The sequence below is a fragment of the Amblyomma mixtum genome, chromosome 4 (genome assembly GCF_055824585.1).
Source record: "Amblyomma mixtum isolate Tamu chromosome 4, ASM5582458v1, whole genome shotgun sequence".
Taxonomy (NCBI): domain Eukaryota; kingdom Metazoa; phylum Arthropoda; class Arachnida; order Ixodida; family Ixodidae; genus Amblyomma; species Amblyomma mixtum.
Window position 1 is genome coordinate 75,234,051 of NC_143015.1, and position 12,843 is coordinate 75,246,893.

A 12,843-nucleotide genomic window follows, 5' to 3' on the forward strand; every position below is an offset into this window, starting at 1 on the left:
GAATCATCCAAAAGCTTTAATTATTGAATTACAGTTGAACCCCTCAATAACGAACGCCCTCAAGAACGAAATTCTCGCGGCAACGAAAAATTCTGGCGCCCCCGGCGAACTCCCATAGGGTTCAATGCATTTGTCCCCTCTCAATAGCGAAGGGTTTTTAAAAAGCAGTCCCGCATTAACGAAAGTTTGAGGTAGTGATCTGCAACATTTTTTCGCCACGTCAGCCAGTCGGGAACATAGAATGGGCAAAACTGCAGCATTAAACTCCTCCGACAAGTCGGGCCCATTCATTTCACCTGCCAACAAGCACCGGCGCAGCCATTTTTGTTTACTTTCGGTTGTTTCGGTAATGATGATAGCAAAGCAATTTCTTTTTTTGCCCGCTGAAAGCGGCTTTTTGCTAGCCCGTCTGTTGGCGACTACGCACGCACGTGACGTTTCACGTGACGACACCGCCGGCCAACCAGGGAAGAGCAAGGAACCCTTTTTTTTTTCTTTTCTCTAGTGCGCCGACCACGCTGTCTCGCCGATCTTGCCGTCCGCCTTGTGCAAGCCGAATTCGCCCGCGACTTGCTTGTGTACAGTGTTTTTTGTTGTTTTTCGACTGTCGGAAACATGCTGCCTCCTGTAAAGAAGCGCAAGTTTTTGACGCTGCAGGAAAAGGCTGCTATCATCGCCGAAGCTGAAAAAGGCAGAAAGAAGACGGACATTGCGGAGGAGTTCAGTATAGTGCACTGCCCGGGCCCGGCCCGCGGGCCGGGCCGGGCCAGGACATGATTTGTTTTGCCGGGCCTGGGCCGGGCCCGGGCCTGAAGTTGCGGGCCCGGGCCGGGCTCGGTCTTAAAGCTGCGGACCCGAGTCAGGCTTGGGTCCGTACAGAAACGGCTGGTGTCCAACTATTCACTCACTATTGCACAGTGAAGTACACAACTGCGGCATTGAAGCAGCGACACGGATGAGCTATGGGCCATGGTACGCGCTGAGAAAAAAACTAAGCTTTATTCATTGACTTATCTATTTCCTTATTTCCATGCCACGGTGGCTTAGTGGTCAAGGCGCTTGATTACTGAGCCGGGGAACCACGGTTTGCTCCTAACATCGGCGGTCGCATTTCTATTTAGGCGGCAAGCAAGACAGCCATGTATTTTGTAGTATCATTGCTCGTTGAAGAAATTCAGGTGGTGGAAATGATACGGAGCTCTCTGCTTCGGTGTCTCTCACAGCCTGACTCCCCTTGGGCCCTTAAGTACCAAAAACATAGCTTTTATTTTATAGCTATATTTTTCTTATGTGGTAAAATTCAAAAACTAAAGCGCGTTTGGTTTTCTTTTTGATCAGCTGACCGGAACGTCTAGTAAATGAAATAGCCACAAAATCTCGTGAGAGTTTGTAAATCTTATCTCATAAGTCTATCACTCCTCGCTTCTTCATCCTCATTGTCATGACAAGTGTTATCACGCGTTTCACGCGTTATCTTCTGCTCCACCAATAAGAGTAAAATTCAATCGGTCTTAATTGGCAATTGATCGTTCGTCATCCCAAAACATACCTATACACTATTAGAAATGCATTCGGGAATAAAATATTTTAGGACGCTTATAGTCTACACAACACACACCGTGAAATACTCAAGCCTTTTCGTTTTTCGTTTCTGCTGAAAGGCGACCAGATCGGCTATGAGTTCAACCTCTGAGATTGCGTCCACTAAAAAAATGTCATCCCACTGCTTGCTAGGCAGCTTTAATGTTTATACGTCCGGGCGGCAAAATATAACTGATTAAAATCATGGGGGAATGCAAAGTAGTCTACTACGCGCGTATGCAGCTCTTTTTGTTTGGCTCTCCGAACTCCCCGAGTTTATCATTGCGCACCTACACGAGATTACTGTCCAAATGACGGGCCTGCCGAGCACAACTCTTAATCACTTCCTTCTGGGTTAAAAAGAACCAACTTTCTGCAAGCCAAACTGTGGTTTCAGAACCTTTGTCGGCCAGTTTCTTATCGGTCCAGTAGCAGTCTACTTGCTCAGAGTGAGCGGTATACCTCAAGCGTTACTGTGAAACGGGCCGGGCCGGGCCCGGGGTTGGCTTCACTCTGGGATTCACGGGCCGGGCCGGGCTCGCTACAGCGATAATTTAGCGGGCCTGGGCCGGGCTCGGGCTTCAGGTCGCGGGCCCGGGCCGGGCTTGGGCCTCAGATTGAGGCCCGTGCAGTGCTCTAGTTCAGTATCCCGTGCAGCTCACTTTCTACGATTATGAAATCAAAGAATGGCATCATGGAGGCACTCCAGAACGGCGCGCGCGCTCTGAACAAGACTTTGGCAATGCCGGTGTACGAAGGCGTGGACAAAGCCGTATTTCAGTGGTTCCTGAACAAGAGAGCGAACAAGGTGCCTTTGTCTGGAAGCCTTCTGCAGCAAAATGCGATTGACTTCGCGTGCATTCTGGGGCACGACAACTTTAAGGCGAGCGCCGGATGGCTAAATCGATTTAAAGCGCGCGGCACTGCATCGTCGCCAAAGTGTTGTCAGGGGAGTGTGCGCGCGTCGACGCTGAAGCAGCATCGTCCTGGATGCAGGAAAGTTACGCAACTAAGCTCGCGTGATGTGCTTGATGCTTTCGATGTTATCCGGACTTTTCACGGTGACCACGACGACGACGAACCTATGCATAGCTTATCAAGCTGCGAAGCCAGAGTCGTCAAGCTCCTGCACAGCAATGTCAAGCAGAGCAAAATAAGCGACTTTTTTCATTAAATTTTTGGTTCTGGAAGGTAATGGGTGTGCTTGTTTGTCCATTTTCGCGACAGCGAAATTCTCACGACAACGAAAAGGTTTTCCTTCCCCGGCGGTTTCGTTATTGCGGAGTTCGACTGTACCCTGGAAAAAGTGTCAGATGTACCCGCCGCGGTGGCTCAGTGGTAAGGCGCTCATCTACCGAGCCGGAGTACCTTGGTTCGAACCCGACCGCGGTGGCCGCGTTTCGATGGAGGCGAAACGCAAGAGGCGCCCGTGTGCTGTGCGATGTCAGTGCACGCTAAAGATCCCCAGGTGGTCGAAATTATTTCGGAGACCTCCACTAAGGCACCTCATTCTCTCTTCCTTCTTTCACTCCCACCTTCCTCCCTTCCCTTACGGCACGGTTCAGGTGTCTGTTAAGATATGTGAGACAGATACTGCGCCATTTCCTTTCCTCAAAAACCAATTTACCAATTTACTGCTTGCATCAAGGTAAATTTACCTATTTGGTGAAAGACTGGGCAATGGGTGCCTTCTTTCAAGTTAAGAATGGTGCGGCAATGTCTATTTTTCACGTTTTGATCAATTCTTTATTGCGCGCATGCTGTCAGGAGCGTTGAAGCTGAACTGCTGCAAAATCTTAGGTGCCACCCCGACAGCCTTTACGGTGTGACGCTGTAGCAGTGAAGCTTCATCAGATCGCACTCCTCACAAGCGACACCGTCGCCTGCAAGGAGGCTTCAGCCCACGAGCTGCGCATATCGCGTAAGGAGCAGACAATTTCGGTGCACACCAGCGATGTGCCAGTCAGCTACTTAAACATTGCTTCATCATCAGCAGCAGCAACGGCCCAACTTTGTCGACTGCCGTAATAAACATCTCTCACTCGTGACTTCTAATTAACCCTGTCAAGCACCACCTGAAGCCACCCCTTCCCCACAGACTTCCTAACCTCATCTACCCACCCGACTCTGCCACCCCTTCACTGCTTTCTTTGCAGGCCAGATGTCTTATTAAGCGTGCACTAAGTGGTTCCACTTAGGCAGAGCAGAACGGTGGGGCTAAAAATTAACATGCAGAAAACCAAAGTAATGTTCAACAGCCTAGCAAGGGAACAGCAGTTTGCAGTTGGTAGCCAGGTGCTGGAAGTAGTAATAGAATGTGTCTACTTAGGGCAGGTAGTGACCGTAGATCTGGATCATGAGAGGGAAATAACTAGAAGAATAAGAATGGGGTGGAGCGCACATATCAGGTTCTCTCAGATCATGAATGGCAGTTTACCAATATCCCTCAAGAGAAAAGTATACAACAGCTGTATCCTACTGGTACTCACCTATGGGGCAGAAACATGGAGGCTAACAAAGAGGGTTCAGATTAAGTTAAGGACAACGCAGCGAGCTATGGAAAGGAAAATGATAGGTGTAACGTTAAGAGATCGGAAGAGGGTGGAGTGGGTGAGGGAACAAACGCGGGTTAATGACATCCTGGTCGAAATCAAGAGGAAGAAGTGGGCTTGGGCAGGGCATGTAATGCGAAGGCAAGATAACCGCTGGTCCTTCAGGGTAACGGAGTGGATTCCAAGAGAAAGAAAACGTAGCAGGGGACGGCAGAAAGTTAGGTGGGCGGATGAGATTAAGAGATTAAGAAGTTTGTGGGGATACAGTGGCCGCAGCTGGCAAAGGACGGGGTTTATTGGAGAGACGTGGGAGAGGCCTTTGCCCTGCAGTGGGTGTAGTCAGGCTGCTGCTGATGGTGATGAGGAAGTGGTTCCACTGAACCGGCTTGGCTTTCTCACCAGGTGGTGTCCGAAGCGGCCAAGCCTCTGGGGATGGCCGCGGCGTACCTGAGTGCTCCCGTCTCCTGGTTCTCGTGGCCCTTCTCTGGTGGTGCGTCCTCCGCCCTTCCTCCTCCGCCCGTGGTGCCAGTTCTCCAGGCAGACCACGTCGGCAAGCAGGTGCCAGAGCCACAGCTGCTCTCAGAGGAGCGGCTCGAAGACGTGGTGCAGAGGGTGCTCCAACGCCTGGCGCTCCAGGCTCCCCACGATGACAAGGCAGCTGGAAAGACCAAGGTGGGTGCAGTCTGGATTCTCAGCTCACTTGCATTGTCTGGTACCAGTGCTGCAACATTGGTAGCAGTGCACCAAGGGCTTCATTTCTTTTGTTTTCATTGTTTATGGAATGTTTACCTTTGTTTGAATAGGAAATGGTCACTTTGAAATCAGTTTAAGAAAAGAATGACCAATATCAAAAGAACAGGGTGTTCTCAAACTTCCCTTTGAGGGCTTTTTGGATTCCCTGAGCACCTGAATTTATCCGTGCCTCAGCTTCCACCTTTCTTTTACCCCTTTTTTATCTGTGTTAAAGGAAGGGTACAGCCAGTCATGATTAACTAAATTTAGCCTTTTTTTTTTTTTCAAGAGGCAATGTGCTTTGTTCTTTTTAACATGCATGTTCAGGTAGGAAGAGGTAGAATCCAGGTCGTATGGGGTTCCTAATTCGCACCTTTTGAAAGTTGTAGGGATTTTCAGTCTGAGTGCCGCCGCAGTGGCTCAGGGGTTATGGGGCTTGGATGCTGACCCAAAAGACTCGGGTTCGATCCCGGCCGCTGCGTCTGAATTTCGATGGAGGCAAAATTCTTGAGGCCCGTGTACTGTGCGATGCCGGTGCACGTTAAAGAACCTCAGGTGGTCGAAATTATCTGGAACCCTCCACTACGGCGTCTCTTGTAGCCCGAGTCACTTTGGGACGTTAAACCCCGTTAACCAAACCAAAACTTTGTTTTGCGACTCGCTGTGGAGAAGGTTGGATTGCCTGCACAATGGCTCGGGGTGTTTGCCGCGTGACTTGGCGCAGGAGGACCTGGAGCGGCTTAGGCAAGAGCTGGAGGCACACAAGACCACGTGAGTGCTGCTGTGCTCGTCAGTTTCCTTCCTTCTTTCTGCCAGTGCCACATGCTGAAGCTCAGTCCCTTGCGACAGTCATTGCCATCGCACTGTTTAGAGCTGCAACTGCCTCACGGACATTTCTAGAAAGAAGCAGCATTGAGCCCTGATTTTGTTGCTAAACATCAGGTGCTTTTTAGTTCAGCAAAGGAAGCATTAAAGTTCAGTAGCATCGGAGAATGTTTTGTAAGATAAGACTTCCTCGGTGTGCAGACATAGGGAAGAATTTGGTTTTATCCAAAAACGAAGAGCCCGCTGTTTGTGGTCCTGTCAAGTACTGCTGTGCAGCTGGAAAAATTGCTGTGCTGTGCCTTCAACTCGCTGTGTGCATCCCACTCCGACCATCTCGGGGGGGCATGTTCAGGGTGGAGCAGCTCTTGTTGCGGGTGGGCGACCTGAAGGACTGCTGCCGGGACACGGCTACATTGCTGGCTGGCCTCGACTCCAAGATCGTCGCCAAAGTTCTCGAGGTGAGGTACTCCTGGCTGGTAGGGATACTCGCTGAACTCTGCCTTTTTATTTATTTATATTGTTTATTTTTTATTTGTTTATTTTTACCACTTCGTGCAGAAAGAGTGAAGAGGTGTCCAGAAGAACAATATAGAGTGGAACCTGCGTTACACATCCCTCGTTCATGCGACAATCTACATTTTACGACTGTTTGGTGCAGGCAAGGTGAATCCCCCATAGGGATAATGCATTAAAAGCCTCGGCTACACAGTAGAAAACGATGCATACCCTGCATCGTACGACAGTTGGCTGGAACTGTCGAGATGGAGAAAGGCTGGCGGAGTACTTTATTGGCAGGCTACACATCAAAACAGGGTTTTCCAAATTGGAATCGGGACAGAGATGTGTGCACAGTGATGCTGTGCACAACAGCCTGTGATCTGTGGACTCCGTGCGTCCTTTCCTCAGCTTTCAGTGCAAAGCAGCTGACACTCGGCCCACTTTTCTGTGCATTTCGCTGATGGAGTTACGGAAGTCAATTATGCGTTTATACCAGCATGAAGTTATTGTGCAGGATGTTTGTGATCAGCAGTGGCTAGTTCAAAAGCGTTTCCCGCTGCGGCTTCAATGCAGAGCGCGTTGGGCTTAGCGACAGGGTGAACGACTCTTTCACCTGGCGTGCCGCACATCGCTGCAGGCTAACACCGCAGAGTGTTCACCTTCCGGGGTGGGCTGCGATTCACTGAATTCAGGGGCGAGCATAATAGAAGTTTGTCGTTCAGGACATGAGTTCTTTTCCATGGCTCAGGTTCATCAACAGTTTTGTCTTCCGTAATTTTCCTTTGGTGTGTTGGCTGTCAAGTTGTTTCATTTCCCCAGATGTGTTTCCTAGGGGCTCTGGTGTTGGATAAAGGAGCGAAATAAATGGTGTCAAAAACACAGTAGGATTGCACAGACTGGATTGAAGCCTTGCCTGCAGTCGGAGGTGTGACCACGAGCGGTTAGAAGTTGAGGAGCATGAGCCGGCAGTTGTTGCATGACCACTGTGGTAATCATTTGTCATTCTATAAACTTTCAAGGGATTTCTTTTTGTCGTAAGATGCACCACATGCTCATCAAGTTGAGTTTGCCTCTTTGCACAGTGTTATCAGTGGGCTTATGGCTCAGTCGGTCAAGGTAGTAAGTGGGCTGCTAGGTGGGCCACTTGGCATGCATCCATCGTGAATAACTGAGCACCACAGAACTGGACACGCACGAACAGAAGCAGCACACAGGTGTGATAAGCCGAGGTAACGGCAATTTGCTGGCCAATCTGCTCTTGCAGTCCAGATCTGGCTATGCAGATGCCTTTCGAAGTGGAACTCAAAGAAGATCTCAAAATTTATGCAGAGTTCAAATTAAGGGAAATACACTTGATGTTGACAGGACCCTCATGTTCATTGTAGGGAACCAGAGTTCAAATTAAAGGGACTATGAAATAAATTTATTGAGATTACGTAAAGATAGGCAATCCATCACTCGTCACCCCAGCGCAAGAATTTTCGAGCTAGCGTCAATAACAACGAAGTTATAGGCAATTAAAAATCACGCTCCTCCTCTCCCCCCTCAACTCATACGCGCGGGGCACCATAAAAATAAAGAAAACAGCTCCGGGACTGGGCTCCGCCCATGAATACGTCATTCGCTGACGTTCGGTTTACGACTTCCGGTTGTCGCACTCCCGAGGAGCAGCGTGCGTCGGCAGTGTCTCTCCAGTCTCTGCGCTTTCTTGGATTGCGGCGCGCGTCGGGTTTCTTTGCTAGTTAGCAGAATGGACCCGGACCTCGAGGCGCGATTGCTCGCTGTCACAGCCGCGATGGGCATCGAGCCCTATGCATTCACGCCGTACCGGCTGAACGCCAGCGACAACAGTAGCGAAAGAGGCGGCAGAGGTAAATTAAAACCATATGCGCGAAGGCAATGCCCTGGCTCTCGCTTGCCCGAGGGGGTCGCGCAGTGGCTCGAGCAGACGATTTTCACCGCTACCGGAAGTGTGCCCGTGACGTCGTAGCTGCCGCGGCTCGAGCGAATGACAGTGTGGTGGTGGCCTGCCGACGTCATGGGACTAGTGACGTCTGTTTTCCCGATTTTGGTTTCAAAATGGCTCCCAACGAAGACACCAAGCGGCCCGTGAATTTTAAAAAACACGATTTTTAAAAATTCATAATAAATTGCCGGCTCAGTTCCGAAGACTCATACTTGGTGTCAATGCTTCTGAGCATCCCTTCTAACATTTACAAGCGGCTTTTAATTCTTTGCATGGTTCCTTTAACTACAACCCACGCAGCACAGGAAATCGGGCCAATATGGGAAATGGATGGTTTCACTCTGGTCGTTTGTAGGACCGGTTTTTGCCAATGCATTTCCAATATTGGGCCGATTACCTGTGCTGTTGGAGTACAGTTCACTGTGATAGGGCACGCTGTAAAACAGTCCAGCATGGTATTGTACTATTGTACCGCATTACGTTTCACGGGTTGTACGTTTCACGGATTGTACGTTTCACGGTTTGTACGTTTCACGGTTTGTACGTTTCACGGATGCCCGCTGTGCAGGTGATGAACGACTCTTCGTCGGAGATGGCGCCACGTAGCATGCTCCACCGGTGGCTGACGGAGGAGATGGACCGGCGAGAAGCCATCTTTGGCGCCAGTGTGGACGTCCGCCTGGGCGAGCACCGGGACAGCATTCAGGCAGCAGTGAACACGGCCAGCCAGCAGGTGGCACAGGTGCAGAGGGCAGCGATGGAGGCTCACAGGGTGAGTGGGAACAGTGCCGGGGGCTCTCTTACAACATCGGCTGTCTATGATGTAGTTCCCAGTACTGCAGCATTGGCAACATTGACATAACTCGAACCAGAAACGAGGAGCAGACCAGAGTGGCGTCATTCCTAGCAACACTGATTTAATGCAGCCTGTGTGCAGTGGCACAAACTTAGCGTCACGACCTCATGCTGTTCGTGCCTCCGAGCAGTGCAGATAGCTGTTGCTGGTTCTCTTGTTATTGAATCTCTCACAGGTGGAGTAGCCAGCTGTCTATTTTTTTATGCGAAGCATATTACTAGAGCTACACTACAGCCCCTCGAGCGCGGCGGTGGAGCTACCATTGACCTTTAGCGTGACCACGTGACACCACGTGACAACATGACGTCACAGCAGAGGAGAGATGGGCTGCCTGCTCGCGCGGTCGGCCGCAGCGGTGGAGGCTCCACATCAGAGGCGCTGCAGCTGACCACGTGACGCTACAGCAGCGGTATAACGCTGAGCTTGCCTCGCTCTCCGGGCACTTACGAGGCGGCCAGGTGTTGGGATGCCGCCTAGAAGCAGGGCTGATTTGAACGAGAAGCGAAAGCTTCAGCGTGCCACAGAGACCGATGAAGAACGGGATGAACGTCAACCAAGGAAAGCCATGTATTACCAAGCCTAGCCATCAATATGCTTCGCATCTGACTAGGCTTAACCTTAGCTAAGCCTCAGCCATTTTTTTGTCTCTCGCTGTTCGTGCCTCCGAGGAGTGCAGATAGCTGTTGCTGGTTCTGTTGTTATTAAATCTCTCACAGGTGGAGTAGCCAGCTGTCTATTTTGTTTTTATCTCTCTACTTTTTTTGCTGGGAATAAGGCAGTGATTTTCTGTCCAAGATTTGATTTCAGTTGGCGTCACTTTCGTTCGCCAAACTTCCTGCCCCCGCACTCTTTGTGGGCGACTGGGAGGATGGATGAGTTCGATGAGTTTGCCTAAACACCTTTGTATGAACTGCCGTTCTGTGAATCGTAACTATTGGACTAGAATCTTTCTTTGAAGAATACGGTTGAAACGATAAAAGGCACCCGCACATGTACCAGCATTGGCTACTGCTGAAGAGGTGGAAGCGGCAGCAAACATGCATTCTCGTCACTGTGTTGTGAAGGATTTCTCAGCGTATTTTTTGTAGTGCCTACCTTATGAACAGGTGTATCTTATATACACTCTTGCGACTTATGTACGAGGGGGTACCCAAAAGAAACCGGACTTATTTTTGTTTGAACTTATTTGTTCACATTTTAAGCACAGACCTTTAATATCCTTCAAAGTACTCTCCACTTACAATAATACGTTTGTCGAATCTTTCATTCCATTTTTCAAAACATTGTTTAAATTCATCTTTTGTGATGCTTGACAGTCCCTCCGTCGTTTTTTTCTTCACCTCAGCAACATCAGTGAAACGCTTTCCATTCACCTGTCTTTTCATTCTACGAAACAAAGAAAGTAGCACGTGGCAAGGTCGGGTGAGTATGAGGGTTGAGGAACAGAGGTCATGCCATTTTTGGTCCGAATTTGTCGTAGAGACAGGGCTGTGTGAGTAGGGGCATTGCCATGGTGGAAAAACCAGTCACCCGTCTGCCACAAATCAGGCCGCTTCCACCGAACACTGTTGCCCAATCTTTTCAAAACATCCAAGCAGAAAGCCTGGTTAACTGTCTGACCCTGCGGAACAAGTTCTGAATGGACGACTCCTCTCACGTCGAAAAAACAAATCAGCATTGTTTCGAGGTTTGGTTTCACCTGACGAGCTTTCTTGAGACGAGGTGAATTTGAAGTTTTCCATTGGCATGACTGTTGCTTTGTTCAGGATTTAATTCAGGAACACTTAAGTTGTCCCCATAGCATCGTCCTTGAACGTCTTTCTGAATATTTCAAGAGTTTCCGTTCCACTTTTTCCGAGAAAAAAATCAGAATTTCACCGGCGCACGCTGTTCACGAACATCAGCCATTGCAAAAACGACGCTCACACAAAACAGTCGTCACTCTAAAACTCTGCCTCAACTAGTCTGACCTCCTTCAGCGACGGCACTCGGCTTACTGACTCTGAAATGTTCGTTCTATGCGCTCCTAGCGGCAAAACGCGGTACCACAGAAGCTTAGCCGATTCAAAAAATTATTCCGGTTTCTTTTGGGTACCCCCTCGTATGACACTGTAGTGGCTCAATGGCTTTGGTGCTCGGCTGCTGATCTTGATTGCATTGACATTGTTTCGATGGGGGCGAAATACAAAAACGCTCATTAACATCAGCGCACGTTAATGAACCCCAGTTAGTCTAAATTAATCCAGATCCCTTCACTGCAGCATCCCTCGTAGCCTGACTCACTTTGGGACGTTCTGCACAATCCACTTATGTACACTTTTCTTTCTTTAATGACTGCACTTTAAAAGCAATGAGGCATGACTTTTAGACCGGAAAATACGGTATAGCTGCTTTTCTTTGCTTGCATACGGCTTGACTGAAGTAGGTACTTGTGAGGATTATCCACTGACTAAAGTTTTTCAGTGTTAGTTTTCCAGACCCATTGCCACTGGTAGTAGTTCCAAAGGGCCCTTTCACTGTGCTGGGCAGCAGGCGAGGCTTTGTCACATTTCCATCACCTAGGAGTTCAGCCGAATGGCAAGACTCCTCTTGAAGCAATGCACTGTGTGGACGGTTCCTGTAACTGAAAAGGTCTTTTACAAAGCTCTCCTGCTTGGTACGCATCTGCAGAAGGCGGAGGAGGCCATCGTGGAGGCCAGACGTGCTCCGGCCGTTGTCGCCACAACGACTCACACCGACGTGCCTGCCATGAACGATGTGACCCGTGTGGTGAAGGAGCTGCTGGCCAAGTATGATGCCGACAAGACTGGGCTGCCCGACTATGCCCTGGAGAGTGCCGGTGAGGAGTCGCCCGCTTTTCTGCTCTTTGGGCATTAGCTGGGTAGAGCGCTTTTCACCGGAGTAAGCAACATTGGAATTGTCATTGTACGTGATGACTGAAAGCATTTGAAAAAGAGTTTGTGTAATGCAGTGCTGTTTCAGCATCACCTGTGCGAGTAAGGGGACGGGGAAGAACTTAACCATTATAACTAAGCATGTGCAAATATTCACTTAAACAGTAAAGTATTCGATACTCTATTAACCCCGCCGCGGTGGCTCAGTGGTTACGGCGCTCGGCTGCTGACTCGGAGAGACGTGGGTTCGATCCCGGCCGCGGCGGCCAAATTTCGATGGAGGCGAAATTCTAGAGGCCCGTGTACTGTGCGATGTCAGTGCACGTTGAAGAACCCCGGGTGGTGGAAATTTCCGGAGCCCTCCACTACGGCGTCTCTCTTAGCCCGAGTTGCTTTGGGATGTTAAACCTCAATAACCAAAGCAAACCTCTATTCCATCCGAATGTTTCCCATTCGACATCTCAAAGTGTTGCTCTCGAGCTAATAACGTTTCTGAAACTGTGGCTGAGTGTGGTTTCGGTTCAGCGTACCTCCTCAGAGTTTGCACTGCGGTGCATGCTGTCGGCAACAGACGCAAGCAGGCATAAGCGCGGCACCCAGAACTGTACCTTCCAGGTGTCTGCGGACGTGGCGTAACCGGCACGGCGGCGTGCATCAGTAGTGAGATTTTTACATAGCGAGATCTGTTTCGGTGCGCTGTGCTCTGGTTCCGTGTGCTGGTCGACGTCTTGTAGCGTCCTCGGGGCGATCTGCACGTGTGCAGTTTTATAGTAAACCATGACTACCTTCAAAGCGTTTTCACTGCGGCTTCAATGCAAAGCGCGCTAGGCCTAGTGACACCAGGTGAATGACGTGCTACTACGGCACAGCACGTATCACCAGAGCAGGGCAGGAGGCATGTTGCTGCGAAGAAAATCACCACTAGCGGGGATGCATTCC

At 49.8% G+C, this 12,843-nt stretch overlaps 1 protein-coding gene across 2 annotated transcripts in view; it reads left to right on the plus strand.

The window, feature by feature from the left end:
- LOC149347060 (uncharacterized) overlaps nt 1-12,843 on the plus strand; it is a 68,703-nt gene that overhangs the window by 42,870 nt on the left and 12,990 nt on the right. For both annotated transcript variants that reach the window (XM_089586835.1, XM_089586836.1), the window contains exons 8-12: nt 4,536-4,805; nt 5,590-5,636; nt 6,043-6,148; nt 8,723-8,926; nt 11,681-11,849. In XM_089586835.1, coding sequence (XP_089442961.1) covers nt 4,536-4,805; nt 5,590-5,636; nt 6,043-6,148; nt 8,723-8,926; nt 11,681-11,849 — 796 coding nt within the window. The remainder of the gene's footprint in view (nt 1-4,535; nt 4,806-5,589; nt 5,637-6,042; nt 6,149-8,722; nt 8,927-11,680; nt 11,850-12,843) is intronic.